General features: G+C 39.5%; 1 protein-coding gene across 1 annotated transcript in view; it reads right to left on the reverse strand.

The window, feature by feature from the left end:
• Nucleotides 1–20,661, reverse strand: part of OSTF1 (osteoclast stimulating factor 1) — a 29,041-nt gene that overhangs the window by 4,920 nt on the left and 3,460 nt on the right. Inside the window, exons 2-5 of the mRNA XM_007432964.3 lie at nucleotides 12,983–13,029; nucleotides 6,302–6,352; nucleotides 6,135–6,198; nucleotides 1,737–1,790 (exon numbers count right to left, since the gene is read on the reverse strand). Coding sequence (XP_007433026.1) covers nucleotides 1,737–1,790; nucleotides 6,135–6,198; nucleotides 6,302–6,352; nucleotides 12,983–13,029 — 216 coding nt within the window. The remainder of the gene's footprint in view (nucleotides 1–1,736; nucleotides 1,791–6,134; nucleotides 6,199–6,301; nucleotides 6,353–12,982; nucleotides 13,030–20,661) is intronic.

A 20,661-nucleotide genomic window follows, 5' to 3' on the forward strand; every position in this document is an offset into this window, starting at 1 on the left:
ATTACATGTAATATACCAAGAAACTGGCAGAAAACCACTTGGAGACTACATCTTTCCATTGACATATAAAGCAATCCTAATCTAATCTAATCTAATCTAATCTAATCTAATCTAATCTAATCTAATCTAATCTATCTACATACACACACACATCCCACCCCCACACACAAACATTCTTCTAGAAGGAGATAAATCATATAGATAAAATAAGAAATATTCTGTGTTTGAAAACAAAAGAGTTTAACTAATGGAATCTATGTATTATGAATTGTCCATATAATCAGCAGAATATGGATAGAATAATGCTAATGGAGAAGAGGTCTATAGTGGAAAATCATAACCTTCTCAGCCTTGCCAGCACATATCAGCAGGACAGAAAGGGAGGGCAGCTATTTTTCTTCTTCCTTGATGCCAGTGACTGAAACATACATGGTTACATCCATCACTGTGTATGTCAGAGAAAAAAGCGGTGTTCCTGGTATGTGTCCCAGGTTCAGACTACCTGCCAACCAGGCATTATGTCATGGCAAAAGAAAGTTGCCACTGAGGGCAGACATCACAAGAGAACTTCCATATCTTCCCAAGATGAAAAGTATTGAGATATGAAATGGTCATATACCAAAGGACTACAGTATTAATCAACATCTCTACAAATGTATCTGGAAATAAGTTTCTTGGAGCTGGTTCCAAATACAATTAAAGCACTGGCACTTTCAAATTAATTCAATGAATAAGATTTTTAAATAAATGCAATGCATAATATAGTCCTTATGTTGTCTCACTAGTTTATTTTTATTATGTATGTGTGTGTTCATGTTAAAAAAAACCATTAAGACAAATTCTATTATATCATATCAGTTACCATATCAATTCATTATAGTAATGAATTATTCAATACTGCAAATTAATGTCAGCATAGTATATGATCTGTACTTGTTTCAAGAAATATATTTATAAAAAGAGAAAATTACATTTATCAGGTAAAATAAAACTACAGAATATATTTCCCTCACTTTTGACTATAGTAGGTCAAAGGCATCCCTGGGATGGGTAAGTGTGTCAACCAACAAGAGCACCATCACATCACTGCAACACAAGCACCACCCCTTTTGTAAGTACATCATGATGTCACATCCATGTACAAGAGGGGTGGAAACTGAGTTGTGACACATGAAGCTTCTTTTGTCATTTTGACAAAAACCTCCAATCCTGTGCACATTTCTAGATGGTGATGAAAGGAGTTATAATCCCACCCAACTGGACAGCATCAAGTTGGACAAAGGTGTGTCATAACATGGGAGCCAAATGACTTGCCTCAAAATACAGAAGTATCTAAGAAAGTAAAAAAAAAAACAAACCCAAAAAACAAAATACCTTGCACATTTTTCTTTTCGAAGACAGAAAAGAATTAAAGTGACTCAGATAATCCAATCTCCCTCCCACTTCCCACAATCAAACACTTCTCATTCTTATACTATCCACCACTGTTCATCTCCATGGGACAGCATAAATTGGAGGAAAAAAAATGCTTTTGTTTCAACTCAGTCCCCAAATGTTGAAGCATCCTCTAAAGCAGCAGATGAAGAGGAAAGAAGCAAAAACCTCTGTTGTTAAGAGGAAGCTCACCAAAAGAATGTATACTTTTAACAGACTCCAAGAGATTGATCTGTTTCAGGCCAGACATCAACGAGAAGAGACTAGATGAAGTCCTTGTTCAGTATTGACCCTACACCTACCTCTCTTGGCAGCTTCATGTAATGGATTGTCAATGGATTCTGCTTGTTCAGCCACTAAAACAAAAGGAAAAATACATGCCATTGTAGCCAGTTGTATTAATCTGTCTCTTGATGGGCTGAAGACAATAGCATTAATGTATTTAAAGTTTATCAATAAACTTGAAACTTCTACCGTTATGCCCCAAAGCTCCACTGAACTTGGATATCTTGAATGGAGCTCCTTGTAAGTGAAAACTACCTATTCATTTCAGTAACAGAAAATGAACTATGTCTGCAGTGGAACTGCACACCCAAAGTTTCTCTGATATTGAAGAAAACTGGGAAGGACCAATCCAGAACTTTTGGTACATAGTAATTTGCCCATGTGCACACAGAAGCTTCTGGTATGTAGCTTATCAATTTATCTAAGAATTTACCATTTGCTATGACAAATTAAAAAGAAACACACACACACAATTGTACTGCTACCTCTAAATATTCTGGGATAAAGCTAAAATTTTATATCAGTGATATGTAGTCAGTATGCTACAATAAAAGGGAATATACTTGTGTTAAAAGCAGAAATTCTTTGAACTAATGGTCTATTTGGTTTCTGAGTGTTGTGCCAGGAGTGGTATTCCCCCACTCTCAAATACTACTACTACTACTACAGCCAGGAAAAACATCAAATTTGATTTGATTTGATTTGCATTTACCAATAGAGACTATATGTAACACAGAGTTGAACTGTGGAGTCCTTGGTGTTCTCTGAGCTCGGTTGTTTTCTTGCAGACATTTCATTACCCAACTAGATATCATCTTCAGTACTAGAAGGGAGTGGAGTTTGCTCTCAGTTTATATACAGTACCTTGCCCTGTCAGTGTTAGTAGAGGTGTTGCTTTCTCCTTGGTAGTTCCTTGATTAGGCTGTTGTTTACTGCTTGATTGTTTGTCTGAGTTGGTAGTTCCTTGATTAGGGTTTGTTTACTGCTTGTAAATAATACCCTAATCAAGGAGAAAACAACATTCCCACCAACACTGACAGGGCAAGCTACTGTATATAAACAGAGAACAAACCCCACTCTCTTCTAGCACTGAAGATGTTACCTAATCGGGTAACAAAATGTCTGCAAGAAAACAACCAAGCTCAGAGAACACCAAGACTCCACAACTTACATTTAGTTTAAATTAAATATAGTTAATCTGATTTCTTCATCCATTATCATTTGAGAATGTTCCCTTTTTGTCACCTTCACACTGTAACTGGATAACAAGTTTGTGGGGGGTCACACCCAAGGCATTTGTGGGCCACAAGGGGTTTTAGGATCTCATATTGTCTCTTGTTCCTACAACAGTCATTTAACATAAAATTCTCCTTGCAGGGATAATAAGAACACAAAGATGACAGAATTGTGGGATTCAGTTCAATTATGGTTATAGGGTTCTCAATATGGAAAATAAGTTCCATGTTTTGAGCATTTGTTTCTGTAGTTCAAAAGGATGAAAGTAGTTCTAGCTCATTTAGTGCAGAAATGAGGCTTTTAAACCATGGAGTTTTATAGGGATCTGCACCAGGAGCCAGGACAGATTGATATGTCGTTTTATTAGGAAGAACATTTTTGGACAAGAACGCATCTGCAAGGGCTTGCAGTTTCAGACTGCACTTTTGCAGCAAAAGAAAAAAGAAAAAGAAATACATATTTTTCTGATACCAGACAAATATGTTACAAAATGCAAAAGTCTTTGCCCTCACCCCATCTCTCACCAAATTTGAAAATGACACAAAACTGAGTAGGATAGCTGATAGTGCAGAAGACATTCAATACTATCTGGATGCATTAGAGAAATGGGTTGAAAAATAGCAATGAAATTTAACAGACACAAATGCTAAATTCTTCACATAGGTAACACAGGTATAGGACATGGGACACCTGGTTTGGTAATAATGCTTACAAAAAAAATCTTGGAATAGGAGCTCAACACAAGCTGAATATGTGTCAGCAGGGTAACATAACTGCTTAAAAGGCAAATGCATGTTCAGATTACATCAAGTAGATTTTCTGAATCACAGGAAATAACTTCACATGGTCTATGCTGGTCAGACCCCACATGAGTACTGTGTTCAATTCTCTGCACTGTGTTTCAAGAAAAATTCAGAGAAACCAGAAGGGCCAATTAGGTCCACAGGAATGATCCCAAGGTTAGAAACCTGAGTTTTATGAGGTGAGACTGAGACTGTCGTGTATATTTAGCTTTAGAAATAAGACAACTGAAGTGGGGATATCATAGCACTTTTCAGGCACCTGAGGGATTGCCATACAGAAGGCTTTCAAGAGTGCTGGTAATGATAGAAGGTCCTACTTTTTAGTTCCTAAAAGTAAGAGCATTTTGACTTGTGTAGGTTAAAACATTTCAAATAAGAATTCTCAAAGTGTTTCTAGTATGAAACTGTATCATATGATAATTTAATGCTTAAGAAGCACAGCAGCAGCTACATTCTTTACTATAAACCCAAACTTGTTTAGTTGTGATGGGTTCAAGAGCCAAATCAACAAAGACCCTTTATGAGAGAGCTTGAATAGATACACAGCAGAGTCATTCTTGAAGTAGTTCCTCATAATCTGTCCGAGCTTGTTTCTGAATATTCTGAGTTTGGGAGATGGTTTGTAGTTGCTGAGAATAAGAGAAATATGAGTATCTTGCTGCACAAGCAGAGTTCGTTATCTAACTTTTGGATCCCAGCCAAGGAATTCAACAGGCTGTGAACAGGCCAGGAATCTTGATTTCTCAGAAGTTCCCATTCAGAGCTATAGTCTACCAGGCCTCTTTTGAGAAGCCCTATTAACTGATTCAGAGCTTAAGCCTGTGCATAAAGACATCCTGGACTGGTAATCTCAAAACAAAATGTCTCTATATTCAACTTTTCAACAGTTCCTCTTTCTGGTCTGATTGTGAATCTTGACTTTTAATAATGCACAGCTCTGACTCTAGAGAACAGGACATCCTTAGGGATTTCTATAGTTCTGAGAGAGAGCCAAGGGTGCCATAACAAAATGGTTAGCACAGTCAGAAAACAATTTTTCTGAAAGATAAATTGTTGAACTAAAAAAGGGAACTTGTTCAATTAACCTAAATTCAAGGAAAAAGCTAAGCAAAGCAAAGGCCAGAAAACTTGGCCAACATAATATATACAGTGGTACCTCTACTTACGAACGCCCTTACTTACGAAATTTTCGAGATACGACCAGCTCCGGCCCCAAAAATTTACCTCGATGTGTGAACTCCGCCTCGAGGTATGGCCATTTTTCCACCCTGACACGTGGTCCGCGGCCATTTTTCCGTCCTGACATGTGGTCTGCGGCCATTTTTCCACCCCTGACACGTGGTCCGCGGGCGTTTTTCTGCCCCGCTGCGCAGTGCGTGGGTGTTTTGGCGGCCTGCCGCGTGGCGCGCGGGCGCTTTTCCGCCCCTGACATGCAGCGCGCAGGTGTTTTGCCGCCCTGCTGTGTGGCGCGCGGGCGTTTTGCCGCCCCGCCGCACGCGGGCGCTTTTCCGCCCCTGACGCGTGGTCTGCAGACACCAGAACGGATTAACGGTAATTACATTGAACCTTATGGGAAAATTTGCTTCGGGGTGCGACCAAATTTGGAGGGCGGAACGGATTAACTGTATTTACATTGAACCTTATGGGAAAATTTACCTCGACTTGCGACCAACTCGACTTGCGATCAGAGTCACGGAACGGATTAAGTTCGTAAGTAGAGGTACCACTGTATCTGAGGAACCGCCTCGCCCCGGTCATTTCAGCCCGCCCCACTTGGTCCAGCAGAAGGGGCAGGTTGCAGACCCCACCAGTCAAGGAATTTCGATTGGTGGGGTCTAGGCAGAGAGCCTTTTCTGCTGTAGCGCCCGCACTATGGAACATCCTGCCTCCTGAGGTGCGGTGTGCCCCCTCCCTCATGGCCTTCAGGAAAGGGATCAAATCCTGGCTCTGCCAGAAGGCCTGGGGGCCAGAGGGGGGCCCGCACCTGTGGAGATGGCTGGTGGGGTGATGGGTTGTTCTCCCCCCCCCCAGCATCTTACAGGTTTTTTAGGGCTAAAATCATAGGAGGTTTTAGGGCATTTTTAATATATGTTTTTTAATTATTTATAGATTGTATTCATGTCTGGAGAGACCTGTGTTTTTTCTTCTTTTTTATTATTGTGAGCTGCCCAGAGTCACCCGTTGGGGGAGATGGGCGGCATACAAGTTTGAAAATAAATAAAAATAAATAAAATATAATATTCTTAATGTATCTTATCTCTTGGAATCCCAGCTTTAATTCTATTCACAGATGTACCTGAAAAGTGCATCATCATCATCATCATCATCATCATCATCATCCACAAATATCTCTTGGAACACAATTCACAAAATTACCATAATTGCTTGGGATTAGTCCAGTTCTTCCTTTACAGGTTCCTTTCCACCAATTTGTATCACTCTGGAGGAAAAGAAAGCAGTGTTGAAAAAGGCAACTGGGAGTTCAATGTGCATTTTATTCTCTTAAGGTGGGATTGGTTCAGTGGCTTTGTTTGTGAACTCACCATATCAGATATGTAGATAATATCTCCTTCTTCAAAATACAGTTCATCTGGCTGGAACAATAAATAGACTGCATTTAGTCAAAGAATTGATTTAAACTATTTTGGAAAGCATGACCTTTTTTCATTGATATCCAACTCCAATCCTTCCATTCCAAATCAAAAATTGTATTTGCGCATCATACTAAGCATGTTTAAGAGACATCGTGGCTTGTGACTGTTTATTAGCCCTGTCCTTTCAGAGGGCAATATCCCTACAATCCATCTGCTAGCTGGTACTTCCTCCTTGGATTTTTTCCAACCCAACAGAGTCTTGGAAAGAAATTGTGCAAAGGGGCTGGGGACTCCACTTGTCTGCCTGTCTGCCTGTTGGCAGGATAATTCTCTGAAAACTAAACAGGAACAAATTATCTGTGGGGGGAGAAGCCAGCAAATGAAATACTGAGTTCCAAAATAGATTAGAAATGGCTGGGGACTGCAGAGAAAAACATTCCCCCAGTGCTTGGAGTGCAGGTGACTCCTCCATTCTAAAATGTTATCCCTCCTTCCTCCAAGTTACAAGACCCAGAGGGGTGCTATTTTATTTTATTTTATTTTATTTTATTTTACTTTATTTTATTCTATTCATTATTTTATGTATTGCCACATTTCACATGAACTCATGGTAGTATAGAGTAAAAACCAAAATAACTGTAAAAGCCTACCTACCCTTTGATTCCAAGTGTGCGCAAACATACCCACTCAACACATATGTACCCAACCCAATCAGATCTTCCCAGAAACACACACACGCCCACACACCCCACACACCGAGGCAAGACATATACTGTACTCATATTGTAATTACTTCCACTTGGGATTACTTGGAGTCACTGTGCTGAGGTATGGGGCAAAAAGACCCCCCCCGCCCCCACTCAGAGATTCATATGGTCCCAATTTTATTAGATTTCACAAGGCATTGAAGACCTGGCTGTTTCCCCAGACATTTGGGTCGGCGGTATGTTTGATGGGTTTGTTTGTTTTAATCTTGTAAGCCACCCAGAATCACTTGCATGATATATAAATATAAATCATATAAATTAATAAACAAATAATAAATGTATTCCTTCTCATCTTTCTTCCCTTGCAAGACTCTCCTCTCCAGACTACTTTCCAGGTGGACCAAAGACTTCATAATTATTAGGCAGCCATTGATCTGGATCCGGACAGCTTTCTGCCTACACATTGCAAATAAGGCACTTGTCCTTAGCTTCTATCTTACCGATAGACTAGGTTTGAATGACAATTCTCTGGTTAATTTCATGCTGGTTGCCAAATATATCAAATTAATGCAATGAAAGGCTGACTCATGTAAGGCCTGAGATGTGCATTGCGAAGTGAAAGGCTTGGTGGGGTGTTATTGTAGGTAAGTTACATGGGTAGGTTCATTCTGAAGGGGGGTAGGCAACCCAATGGTCCAAATTGAAATGGCCACAGAGGGCAGCTGCCAGCAACAGGAAGAGAGCAACAACATACATTAGTGAATAAGAGCGAAGACATTGCTTTCAATACATTGAAACACCCCAGGCAGACCACACAGAACCACCTGCCCACGCAGAGGTAGAAAACAGTACTTTTGAGGCACAGTAAAGAACGATGGGCAGAGGCTACCCTCACAGCAGATCATGGATTCTGCATTTATGTCCTCATCAGATGATTAGTGAGGCATCTTTGATTCAAGGCAAGCAGAACATATGGATCCACCTGATTTCTTAGGAGTGTTTCATTTAGACTCCACAGACTGACATGAACTATGATTTTCTTTCACAAATGATAATATGGCTTGCTTTGAGTCCAAAGTTCAAAACTGTATGGATATTCAGAAGCATTTCAAAAAAATAATCTAAAGCTAATAGGAAAACTTTATTGTTCATTCTATTCATCACTTGTCCATTTCATTATTCCTTCATGCATGCAAGGAGAAGACGGTGGCAGATTTAAGACATTTACTGACATGGTATCTTCTCTACTGAACTCCAGATCGTGGTAAGCTAACAATTTTTCCCACAATGACCCACAAAGTATTGTACCAAAGCATTGTGAGATCTTTTACATGATAAGGGACTTGTAGCTATGGGCTGGGAAATAAAAAACAGAACCAGAGAAGTTGATGGCCTCAATCTGCAGGTTTATCTGCCCTAATGACCCTCTGGCAGCTCTCTGAAGATGTAGGGTACTGAAGAGAAGCACCGGGCCTGAAAAATCAAATCAATTTTAATACAATTAAAGTAGTAATTAAAGTAATTAATTGTACTTCTTGCAAAAAAAAAAAGGTATGCTTTCTAAGCATTCTGAGTCAACTATTTGATTTGAATATCCAAATTGGTTTGATTTTCTGAATCACTTCAATCAAATCAAATTAAACTGATTTTCAGAACTGAAAAGATTCATATTAGATTTTTGCCTGATTCACACAAGCTGGATTAACATCTCTGCCCCTAAGGTTAGTAAAATGTGGGTAAAAAGAATAAAAAAATATACTTTAAACTGCACTCAGATGTAAGTGTATGCCAAATAAAAATATTATATGCTATACCAGTATTTCTCAACCTTGACAATTTTAAGAAGTGTTGACTTCAACTCCCAGAATTCCCTAGCCAGAATTCTGGGAACTGAAGTCCATACATCTTGAAGTTGAGAAACACTGTCCTGTATTAAATATCTCTGAGGAGCAAAGGAAGTAAGAGTTTTGTTGTCTCCTGCTGCCACCTACTGGCTATTGATGGAAACATAAATACAGTACATGCACAGTAGAAGAGTCAAACTTCATATGGTGCAGTAGATCAGCAACTGAATCAAACTGAAATAGCAACTGCTCCTTAATTTTATTGATATATTGATGCTGAAGAATGTCTGTGTCATTGTGCTGAAGCTGGAACAAGTGCAAGGATGATGTTGATGATGATGGCAATTTTGCTGCAGAGCAAACAGCAACCCTGGGAAGAAGGTAATTTAGAGCAGGGAAAGCGTGCATAAGCAAGGATGGAACATCTGCTGCACTGTTGTAATCAGAACGAGAGCCCACAGGCCTCTGTCATGTGCTAATCGGTCTGCAACTCTCACATGCATCTGAGTGAAAACATTTGGGGGGTTGGGCTGCTACTGACAACTCCTGTATCTTCTCCCTCTGCCTTTGAGCCACATACAGTCTCCCACCCCCCGCCACTCTTTCACCATCCCTCTCTTCACTATCATTCACATACAGCCAGTAACAAACCCCAAAGCAGCCATATAATGAGATACAGAAGTGGCCAATGGCTTTCCATTCGCTATTTGCAGGTCTGTTGCAAAGTCTTGCATTGTAGATACATAGGAAAGGAATGTATAGGGGCCAGGGATGATCTGCATTTCCCTAGACTAGGAAATATGGCCCTAGTTCCCTGATTTTGTGATGAGAGAGAGCGAGCTGTTTTTTAAACCAATGCAAATTAGGCAGACATTCTAAATTGGGATTTGCAAAACCCATATATACCTGCTCACCTCTAATATTTATTACATATGGGGGGAAGTTTTATATGATCTGGAAAGAAATCAGAATATATAAAGACCACCTCCAAGTGATCAGCCAATCTCTGTCTGCTATTTTTCTCTCCTCCTCTTTCCCCACTTCCGTTTTTTTTTTTTTTAAGTAGTAGTACCAAACAAGCCATAATCAGGAAAATCTTCAGATTCCAACATGGTCTCACAGTTAAGTAAATCCATGGAAATTTATCATTCATCCTTAGCCAATTTCTGAGATATAGGAAGAGAACATGCACCAGGACACTTCCACATAACAATGTATTCCAGTCTGAACATAGTTTGGACTTCTGTGTTCTCACAACATCAGTAATGTGGAAGAACGCTTGCCTCATCCCTTCCACCCAGCTCCTGAGCTTCAGGTCAGAAATGCTTGTTCGTTTTGCAGTTCTCCCTCAGGATCCTAGAGAAAACAAGGGAGCTCTGCATGCAAAAGCCAGGTTACTGAATCAGAGTATTTGCAGGGAGTAAAAATAATAGCAGTGTAGAAGTATGGTTTTGAACATATCTATGTGTGTGTGTGTGTTTTAAATGCATTGGTTCCTTGGTCTTGTAAGGATGTGAAAAGGAAGGAAAGAAAAACAGTGGAAAATAGAGCATGGGAGCAGAGCACTTTAAGAGGGATGGTCGATGAGACAGGCAATCACCCAAATGATCTTATTTACAAATTTACTCTAAACTGGAACATTACCAAGGAGTTTATTATTCAAAGTTCCCTGTCTTGTTTCTAAGTTAGCCTAAAGCTTAGTGAAAGCTTTATGGGTGTCAGGCCTAGCCCAAGGAACTCCAGGAGACCATGCAGATTCAGTTCAGCAATGTTTATTAGCTATGACCTCTAGCAAGAATCTTCCCAGACTGAGACTTAGTTCCCACAGTCAGCCAGTGAAAACAGAGTGAATTCCTCAGGGAGGTGCCAGCCTCATCCTCTTATCTCTTCCTCGCCCCTCAGGAGACGAAAGAGGATGTTTCCCTCCCTGAGTGTGGCCTTCATAATTCCATTCCATCACAATGGGGAACTTGTGAGCTGAACTAGAGTAACTGTCTTTCTAGAGAGCTCATTCATTCATTTCACTTGATCAGATTTTGGTGTATGTGTTTTAGAGAAGTAAAATGGAGAAAGATGAAGCAGTTTATATTTAACGTACCAATGTGTACAGTGTGTACCATGTACAGACCGGCGAAACCTGAGATAAAGCCCAACCATGACCTCTTCTTGAAGGCTACTGCCTTTGAGTTACTAGCCCTTTCTGAATTTCAGGGTACAGGAAAGGCTGTTAAGGGGAGGCCCATATAGCCAGCGTAATGAAGAAATGGGGGGCTTAGGGGCACTTAAGGATCACTTGCTTAGCTTAAAGCTTAATGAAAGCCTTTATAAATTTGCTTTAAAGTCATTTGGGAAAAAATATGCTTCATTCACAACCATAAGTAGAAATTCTGCCCATTTGGTTATTCCACCAATCTTAGAAAAGGATAAAATCTCCTTTGAGTCAAGCTCGACACCCAGGAACAAGGACCCTTCTATCAGAGGTATCCACAAGGGAGAGTACCATAGAAAAATAACAAAACAATTCTGCTCTCTCACTGCAAGCTCTGCCCCTTTTGTATGGGTGTTGTGATGTCTCATCACATGCACACACATGGAAGGAGCAGAACTTGTGTTGCAATACACATTTTGTAATTTTGATGAAATAGTTAAATTTTGTGGATGCCCCTGTCTCCCTTTTAGCTTTATTCCTGGTGCAGCTTCAGCCCTGGTATTGAGAGGCTCCCATCCAAGTACTGACTAGGCCTAATCCTACTTAGCTGCTGATCCCAGACAATGTCAGCTACATGCTGAGGTGAAATGATGAAATAACAGCTAAGTGAATATTATCTCTAAAATTTAGCCAAGTTATAACAAATGGTTAGAAAATGTGTTTGAGAGAGTACAATAAAAGATCCAAACATCTTGCACGCAAGAGTTGCATCTTTCACCACCGTTGGATGAATACTTTTTCTGTAATTTTTTTTAGAATGTTTAGCCCGCCTTTATTATTTTTATAAATAACTCAAGGAGGAGAACATACCTAATACTCCTTCCTCCTCCTACTTTCCCCACAACAACAACCCTGTGAGGTGAGTTGACTGGCCCCAAGTCACCCAGCTAGCTTTCCTGCCTAAGTCGGGATTCGAACTCACGGTCTCCTGGTTTCCAGCCTGGGGCCTTAACCACTAGACCAAACTGGCTCTCCAATTGATCAGGATAAGCAAACAGAAGCTAGACTATCCCTGGCCTCCCTAAGGTGCATCAAAAATGAGCAATGAGGCTTACATTATTTCATAATCTTCTAAATTCCAATTCTCCAAATGTCATGGGTTAAGCTCAGTGACACTGAGAAAAGGCAGACATTGGGAAAAACAAGTTCCAAGACATGGTGTAACTCAGCACAATAGCAGACTGAGCTGGAAGGTTACAGAAAGTGATTGATTTAAAACATTTGCATATATCCATCATTACAAAATTTCAGTGGGGTTACCATAAAATTCCAACCATGAAAATGGTAGGTTAAAATAACTGAGGAAAGCATACCTCAAAACTTTGTATAAAATAAGCAGATGAGTACATAACGAGGAGGTAGACACAACCTTGTTTTAAAAGAATTCCTCCTTAACTCTTAGTGGTTACAAACACCACTTGCAATCATGCGCCACTTCCTGTTACACTTCTCTCAGCCGTTTTGAACTGCTTGCTCAGGAATGAGTGGGCCAGTTGGTGGGATTTACACAATCAAGGCCTGAACGTGTTACGTACGATGATTTTTACCCCACTACATACCAGAATGTGATTTAGCAATGAAAAAGCTGAGTTGTCTACTTTAAACTACACGTTGCATCCATTTTTATTTTATTTGTCAACCCACAATCAGAAGGCCATGTGACGAAGTTCTCAGCAACTGTGTGGATGAACAAACGGCAGCTTTAATCTAAAAAATAAAAATCGAATGATATTTCATCTTCACAAGTGACATACACATACTCCTTCCGGTGTTTCATGTTCATAAAAAATACTGGACTAAGTTACCACTTCATATACCAAAATAAAGTTTTCCTTATTTACTTATTTTTAAAAAGTAGAAACGTACTTACTGTTCTGGGTTCAAATGTATATAGGGCTCGAAAAACTTTCACCTGCCCTAAAATACAGAAAGAAATAAGCATTAACCAGAGAATATTTCTCCTTTTCCTAAAGCTACTCAAGCAACTATATTGGGAAGGGCAGTTTTTTAGTGTCCTAGAAGTCCCTGAAGTAAGCAGAGACTGGATTTCTGTTTTTTTTTTTTATGTCTATTTTCTTTCTTTTGCCTTGTAGTATTAAAGTACTTATACAACTTTCCTTTCTTTTTTTCCTAGAGAAAAAAAATAACAGAAAATTGTGCTGATTCTCATCAGTTTGCTACCAAAATTTGACAACATGAATCTGGAAGCTCTGGGAGCTAGAAAAATAGTATTTGGAGCATTTATTACTGAGCACTTCTGATTGGTCAGAACGGCCCCCAAATCAACAATACCAGTTTAACTGCAGGAATCCTATAGTTATTCAGCATGTTATAACATTAGTGGCATATATACAATGACAACAAGAGAGCCAATTTGGTGTAATGGTTAAGGCCCCAGGCTAGAAACCAGGAGACTGAGACTTCTAGCCCTGCCTTAGGCACGAAAGCCAGCTGGGTAATTTTGGGCCAGTCCCTCTCTCTCAGCCCACAACGTCAGGCTTGGGCTACAAGCCAGTCAGTCAATTCCTGTTGCAACCAAATGGATCAATTTTCAGTTTATCCAAAAAAAGCGGACCCTGCAGCTGGAGGAAAAATGCTAGGAAGAAAAATATGTATATGTATATATGTATGTGTGTGTGTGTATACATACATACATACATACATATTGTATATACAGGACAACAAATTGTGGGTAGCCCTTAAAAACATGGAGAAAATCTATGTGGTCGCTATGAGTTAACACTGACCTGATGGCTCATAGTTATCACCTTCTTAAAAACATGGGTGTTACCACCACCTTATCTGCCAAGTGTATATATACATATACAATGTATACATCTGTCTCGTGACCAGGAAGTAACAGAATAGAACAGTGTTGTCCAAGCTTGACCACTTTAAGATGAATGGACTTCAACTCCCAGAATTCCCCCAGCCAGCCATGCTGGCTGGGGAATTCTGGGAGTTGAAGTCCACTCATCTTAAAGTGGCCAAGTTTGGACAACACTGGAATAGAACAAGAAGCTACTAAAAGATTCAAAATTGGGAAAGTATGTAACAAAATTGTATATTGTCCCCTTACGTATTTAATATATGCAAAATGTATCATGAGAAATGCTAGAGAACAAGAAATAGATATAGAAACCTAATTTTATGTCAACAGGCAAAACCAACCCGATGCAAATAGGCAGATATAAAGTTGGAGGAGTTAACAAACTTGATCTGCCTAGGCTAAAAAATTCACAGGGACAGTAACTGTAGCAGTGATATAAAGAGATGTCTGTTACTTGAAAGAAAGAATATGACAGATCTAGATAAATATTAAAATACAGAGGCATCACACAGACAATAAAGGTACTATAGGTACTATCACAGATAAGCTGAGAATTTTAGGTGCTAAAATACACTCCAAAAATTGGGTTCGGCTTATCTGTGGATAAGCCCATCCACGGATAAGCCAAACCCAATTTTTCTCCATGAGTATATACAGTAATACTTTTTAAAAGTACCCATATATCCCATATATACTCATGTATAAGCCTATCTGCGGTTAAGCTGACCCTCAAATTTTTAACCAAAATACCATGAAAAATAGGTAACCTGTGGATTACCAATGGATAAGCCAACTGTGAAAATTAAAACATGAACATTTTGAGGTTTGGCTTATCTGTGGGTGGTTCATTTTTCATGGTATTTTGGTTAAAAATTCAACAGTTGGCCTATCTACATATATGTGACTCTATATGATACATATTGTCAAGGCTATGGTTTTCCCAATTGTTACATATGGCTGTGAAAGCTGGACCACCAGAAAGAAATATTGATATCTTTGAATTATGGTACTGGAAAAAAATTGTTGAAAGTACCTTGGACTGCAAGAAGAACATTTGATTAAAAAAAAATAGCAATCGTATGCCAAATCCATGTATTTTCTTTCCTTGGGACCTTCTATTTCCTCTATCTGGGTTCTTGGATAAAACTATGATAAATATAATTGCCCCAATTGCTTTAGCCTCTAATTATAAGTAATTTGTACTTGATGGGGATCTAGTCTACCCAAGTCACAAAGAGATGGGTAGCAATCTGTCTGGGTAATTCTGCCCAGTTGAGATGGTACAACATCTAATGATTAGGTTTTACTACTAGTTCCTCCCACAGTGAAATAACATTACATTTTAATGAGCAAAAACAATATGTTTTATTGATTTCAGTGGGTCCTAGGGACAAACTAAATTGGACTATTACAAATCTCAATGTTTGTTTTGCTCCAATAATACAAACAACAGAGGTGTACAAACAGTTTAGAGAATAAAGCTACACCATGCAACATGAGAACAAGGAAGCCACCCTTATCTGGCAGCAAATTTCTTGAAATACTAGTATACGTGTGATCAAGTGTTAATCTGTAAAGTGTACTACTATTTTCACTCCTTTCATCACCATAGCAAATTCATAAGGGACAAAATTATACTCCAATTATTTCTGTGTTTTCTTCTGCTTATGTCAACAGGAACCACAAATGATACAGACACTTTTCTTTGGGATTTTGCTATAGTGCAGAATTCTTAAAAAGGGCATGCCCAAGCTAAAAATGGTTATACAGATTTTCAAACCATTTCTTTACAGCTTGCTTTGCTTGAAAATATAACTGCTGTGCAAATTTCATTAAAAAAAACAACAGCTTTTAGAAATCACCAGCAGAGATGGGAATCATAGCAATTTCTCCAAAATCAATTTCTATATTCTCTTAAACAATTTCTGGCAAAAGTAAACACATTATTTTTGCATCAAAAATAAAATATTTTTATTTATAGTATAAGAGAAAATAGCCCTTTAAAATGATCCGAGATTATTTCAATGGAAGAATTTTATGATGACCACTTTCAACTAAACACTAAAGCTTTCTCAATAATAGGCTACTGTTTTTGAACACTAGAGCTTTTCTTCAACTCATTCATTTTTTTCAACCCTGCCCTTTATAATAACTTATCCATTGTATAACATCACATTCTCTAGCAATCATCAAATGTACTGGACTGCTACTCCCATAATCCTGAACCAATGTCACCAACTATAAAAAATTCCTATCAGTATTTTTATATGGTTTTCATTTATTAAAATGTTGTTGTCACCTATCTACTTTCCTTCCCTCCCTTGCACATCAAAACAAGCATGCTTACACATTTTTAACTTCTAAGGAAGACAAGTTTCCAATACTCAGTAGTGGAAATTATTGTAGTTCATTATTATAACTGAAATTGCCTTTCCATTATAAGTTAAAAACAAAAATCAAAACAAATCTCATTGTGAAGAATGTCTTTTCATTAAGAAATACATTAGAACTACTGCAATTGACAACACAGTCGTTCATCTGACTCTGTTGTGGCAAAGTAGTTGTTGAATCTAGGGCCCATATTTAGGTGTGGCGCAGCGGCTTAATGACACTGAAAGTTGCCGGCCAGAAATGGTCGACGCTTCAGCGGTTCGAGTCCAGCCTTCGCGTTAAACAGCTCCTTTTTAAGTTAAAAAGTTTTAAGTTAAAAAGTTAACTTTTTAAGTTAAGCTCCTGTTTCCTCCCCAGTTCCTGTCAACCCAACAGGTGGAAAACTCACGTGAGTAGACAAATGAGTACTCTCACTCCGGTGGGAGGAAAAATGCTGGCGGCGCCTTGCAAAAAGGAGTTGGGAGCAGTTGCCGGTAAGCGCGAAAAACCGCGCGCGCCCGAAAAGGGCGCGAAGCAACGGAAAACCCGCCTCCTGAGCTCGCCAGCTGGGCTCTGCCCTAGGAAGGAGGCTCTGGCAAACCACTTCCAAAAAACAATTGCCTTGAAAACTGCAAGGACTCGTCCAAGCAGTCACTGCAGGGTCAGCAATGACTGAGCGCAGACAAAAAATAAAAAAAAATTTTTTATAAAGCTGTGCAGTTAAATTTTATAGTTTCCTTTTAAATAAATGTTCCATACCATTCAGATCTATTTTATGTACAGCTGTTGCCATCTAACCAGTACAATTCTGTTTCTTTGAATGTGGCAAAATCCTATTTTATTATTCGTAGAACTGGCTGTGACCTCACTGCAGTGATAATACAGTTGGACCTATTTCATTTTTGCTTATATTTAGTATTTATTTTGTTGTTTACTTGTGGAATTCTGGTCACTTATCACAACAAAGTTGTACTGCTTTGTTGCTGTGGTAGTTCTGCTCATGTGTTCATGTAGAGGGAAGAATGTGCCAAGACATTTTTAAGGGTTCTGTTCAGTAGAAGTTCACACCCTGGCTTTCCATCATAAGTAATAAAAAAATGTTTGAAAAAGTCTAACAACAGTGGTAGACACAATAAAGCAGCCATTAAAGTGGCAGACAGAAGGGATGTTTCAAAATAGTCCCAAATAACTTAATTACAACTTAATGACATCAATTTTAAAAGGAGAGCAAGCATTTAAGGTCAGATGTTTAGAGCAGGTTATGAACAGAAAGGGAACAGATTTAAGAGCATGGGGGTGTTTCCAGTTTTCTACTTCAAATGATACTCCCTCAACAGATAGCCTTCTAGCTCTGTGGTAGAAAAAAATGTAATCATTTCCTTTTTCTCAAAAGGGAAACTGTGACTTGACTAGTACTACTTGTGCATAGATGTTCCCTATGCAGATGAGTGGGCTTGCTGCACAGACTTCAGAAGTGGAACTAGCACAGCCCTATTCTTGCTCCATTGCAGCCAGGCCCTACATACCACATTTGCTCCTGAAAACAAGACTCTAAATACTGCATTTAAAGTTCGAAATGTGGAATTCAAAATGTCCTCAAACCATACTACAGAGCAGCCTAACTGGAATACGTAGGGCTGATGTGATTTAGAAATGATATCTGGTGTTATGAGGCTTTTTCAGGTATTTAAAATATTTATCTTGTCATTTCTGCTTGCAATATGAACTTCTGCCCCACAACCTTCAGCTGCTTGTCTTGCACACGGAAATCAGCTGAAAAGATGCCAGCCTAAGAAATGCCATTCCAGATTTCAATCCCTGCCTGGATTTTGATCATAGGGATGGCCTGGGGGTCTGCCTGGATTGCATTTACTATGGCTGACCATTAGTGGATTCCCTTGCTTTTTCACTTGCCTACCTCTGCCAGGCCAAGCAAGTGCCAACTGCTTTCCTTTCCATGAGCAGGTATTTCAGGACGTATGGACTCTACTGATGGACCTTTCGTATGAGCCTCCCCCCACTCACCCCCCCTTCGGACTTCACACTTTCCTGCATTCATAGGAGGAAGGAAGGAAAGGGAAAGGGGAGGAACATAGTTTTGCCATTCTTTTCCTGTCACTTGGCTAGAAAGGGGCAAAACTCTTGTCAGTTTCACCTACTGTTAAAGAAAGGGTCCTCATTTCAACAAGAGTTAGAAAAAAAGGAAGGCAGGCAGGAGGTTGGTCCAGTTCACACGTCACTGTTCTATCAGCGAACTTGTTTAAAAAAGTGGCCATGGAAGGCAGTGAGTAGACACTGGAGGGAAGAGGCATTCCTGCTGTAGTGTACAGTAGCTAACTGGAGCAAAGGTGTTTCCATGCAATGAAATGAAGTGTAGCAAGTGACTCAGACTGCATTACATGTGCCAGCACAAGTTGGAAAACCCTACTTTTGGTGCATAGCAGGACAGAACCAGTGGAGGAAGGCTTTTATGCTTCTTTTCTGATCAGAGCACTGGGCAGCAGCCCCCTCTCCCTGCGGTCATTTTTATTTTCTAAGAAAATCTTTGGGGTATTTGCAGAGCACAAAATCAGTCCCAGAAATATAGCTTATATTCAAGGCTGTGTTTTTGCTTTTCTGTAGGCCAGCTCCCCTTCTATTCCTTTTAATTAAAAGCATATAAATAAATAAGCGAGTAAGCGAGCAGGTGAGGCATGGAGTTCCAAGAGAGGCATTTGTGGTTGCCATGTTGGTGAATCAGAACCTAGAGCCATAATTGCTGATGCTTCAGAAAGGCCTGGGTATAGGTGCTAGAGTCCCAAAGGCAGAAGAAGGCTACTGCTGAGCAGCAGATGAGAGTTGTATGGGCCCAGAAGGAAAAAAAAATCCTCTTCTCCTCTAGTGCATGCCACTCTACTAAAAGGACAAATCTATGTCCCTATTTTATTTTGACGTAGCCAGATCATGACCCAGCTAAGCCACAACTGTCTGTTCTGAGTGTCTGCAACTCATTTCTCATCTTTGCAACCTCAGTATATTAGATCCAGTACCAGCAACTGAATCAAAATTCTTGGTATTTAGAGAACATCTCCTCTATTTCTAAGGGAAAGGAAGAGCAGGTTTGCCCAGATCTAATGTTGACTTCCCAAGAATCACATTGAGGAAGCAGGCACATAAAGAAATCAATCATAGCTATGTTTCTGGTATGGAATCCAACATGAAGTGTCTTGAAAGATACTAGACTTAGGTACCCAGGCTGGCCTATAACTCTAGAGGAAGAGTATTTTATACAAATCTAAAAAATATCTATACATTTTGAGGCCCCAATTCCCTCCAACTACTAGGTTCACATTAGCTGCATTTAACTGACATTATCAGTGTATTAACCAGATTCCCTAAACCTGTGGGGAATGTTTATTTTTGTTCTCTGCCAGGAAATAGTACAAAACAATACAGTTTGTGCCCATTAGATCCCGAAGACTTGCAAAAGCAAAACAAGAGGTATGGGGGGGGGGTCAAATCTCCTATTATTGCACTAAGATTTTTTTTTCTCCATTCTCCCCACCCACCCCCGCCCCAAGTTAAACTGCTGGACTCTTCTATGTGATAGGACTTTGTTTTCTTTGAGTTCAGTTTGATTGTATGAAGGAATATAGGAATGTGTAAATACTGTACTGTACAAGATAAGTCAATTTGAAAGGGTCTTCCTTCCAGGAATGGGAACTTAGTTTTTCTTTAGTTCTTAGAGTCCTATTTAAGGAGGGGATCCATCAGAATGCACTTTTTGTGAGGAATGTAGCTGTTACGCGGGGGTCAGTTGGCAGAATTAGCAAACACAGAGAAACACACATTTTCACTTGGCCACATTTGGCACTTACTATTTTAACTGGGCTACAGTAGTATGAGATACATTCATTGTATAGCAAATGACCTCAACGCTAGTATACTGTGTAGATACAGAGTTGGCTCCCTGACTCTACCCCACATGTTGCAGTCTGTATTGTGTTAACAAAAGTCTTATTAACTGGGCAGAATGCCATGACTGAGAATAGCTATTTATGTTTTAAAGAAATGAACTCAGTCAGCACAGATGAAGCAGAAATAATAGTTATTTTAGCCACAATCACAGTCTGAATCTTGCAACTGATCGGCAAGCAACTTTGAAGTGGGTCTGCAGATTCCATTCTGAGAAAGGCAGCTGAGGAAGATACTGTGATTCAGGAAGACTAGAAGAGTGACTGGGCACAAGAGATTGGCATCACCTTTGGACCATGGGACCCTCAGTTTGGGAAAAAACTGTCAGAGGAAGTATACTGGCTTCTTGGCTGTTCACTTTCAGGCACAAACAAAATATTATTATTTTTATTGTT

Source organism: Python bivittatus, unplaced genomic scaffold (assembly GCF_059951505.1).
Source record: "Python bivittatus isolate LINGU-HERP-01145 unplaced genomic scaffold, Pbiv_v1 ctg000850_np1212, whole genome shotgun sequence".
Taxonomy (NCBI): Eukaryota; Metazoa; Chordata; class Lepidosauria; order Squamata; family Pythonidae; genus Python; species Python bivittatus.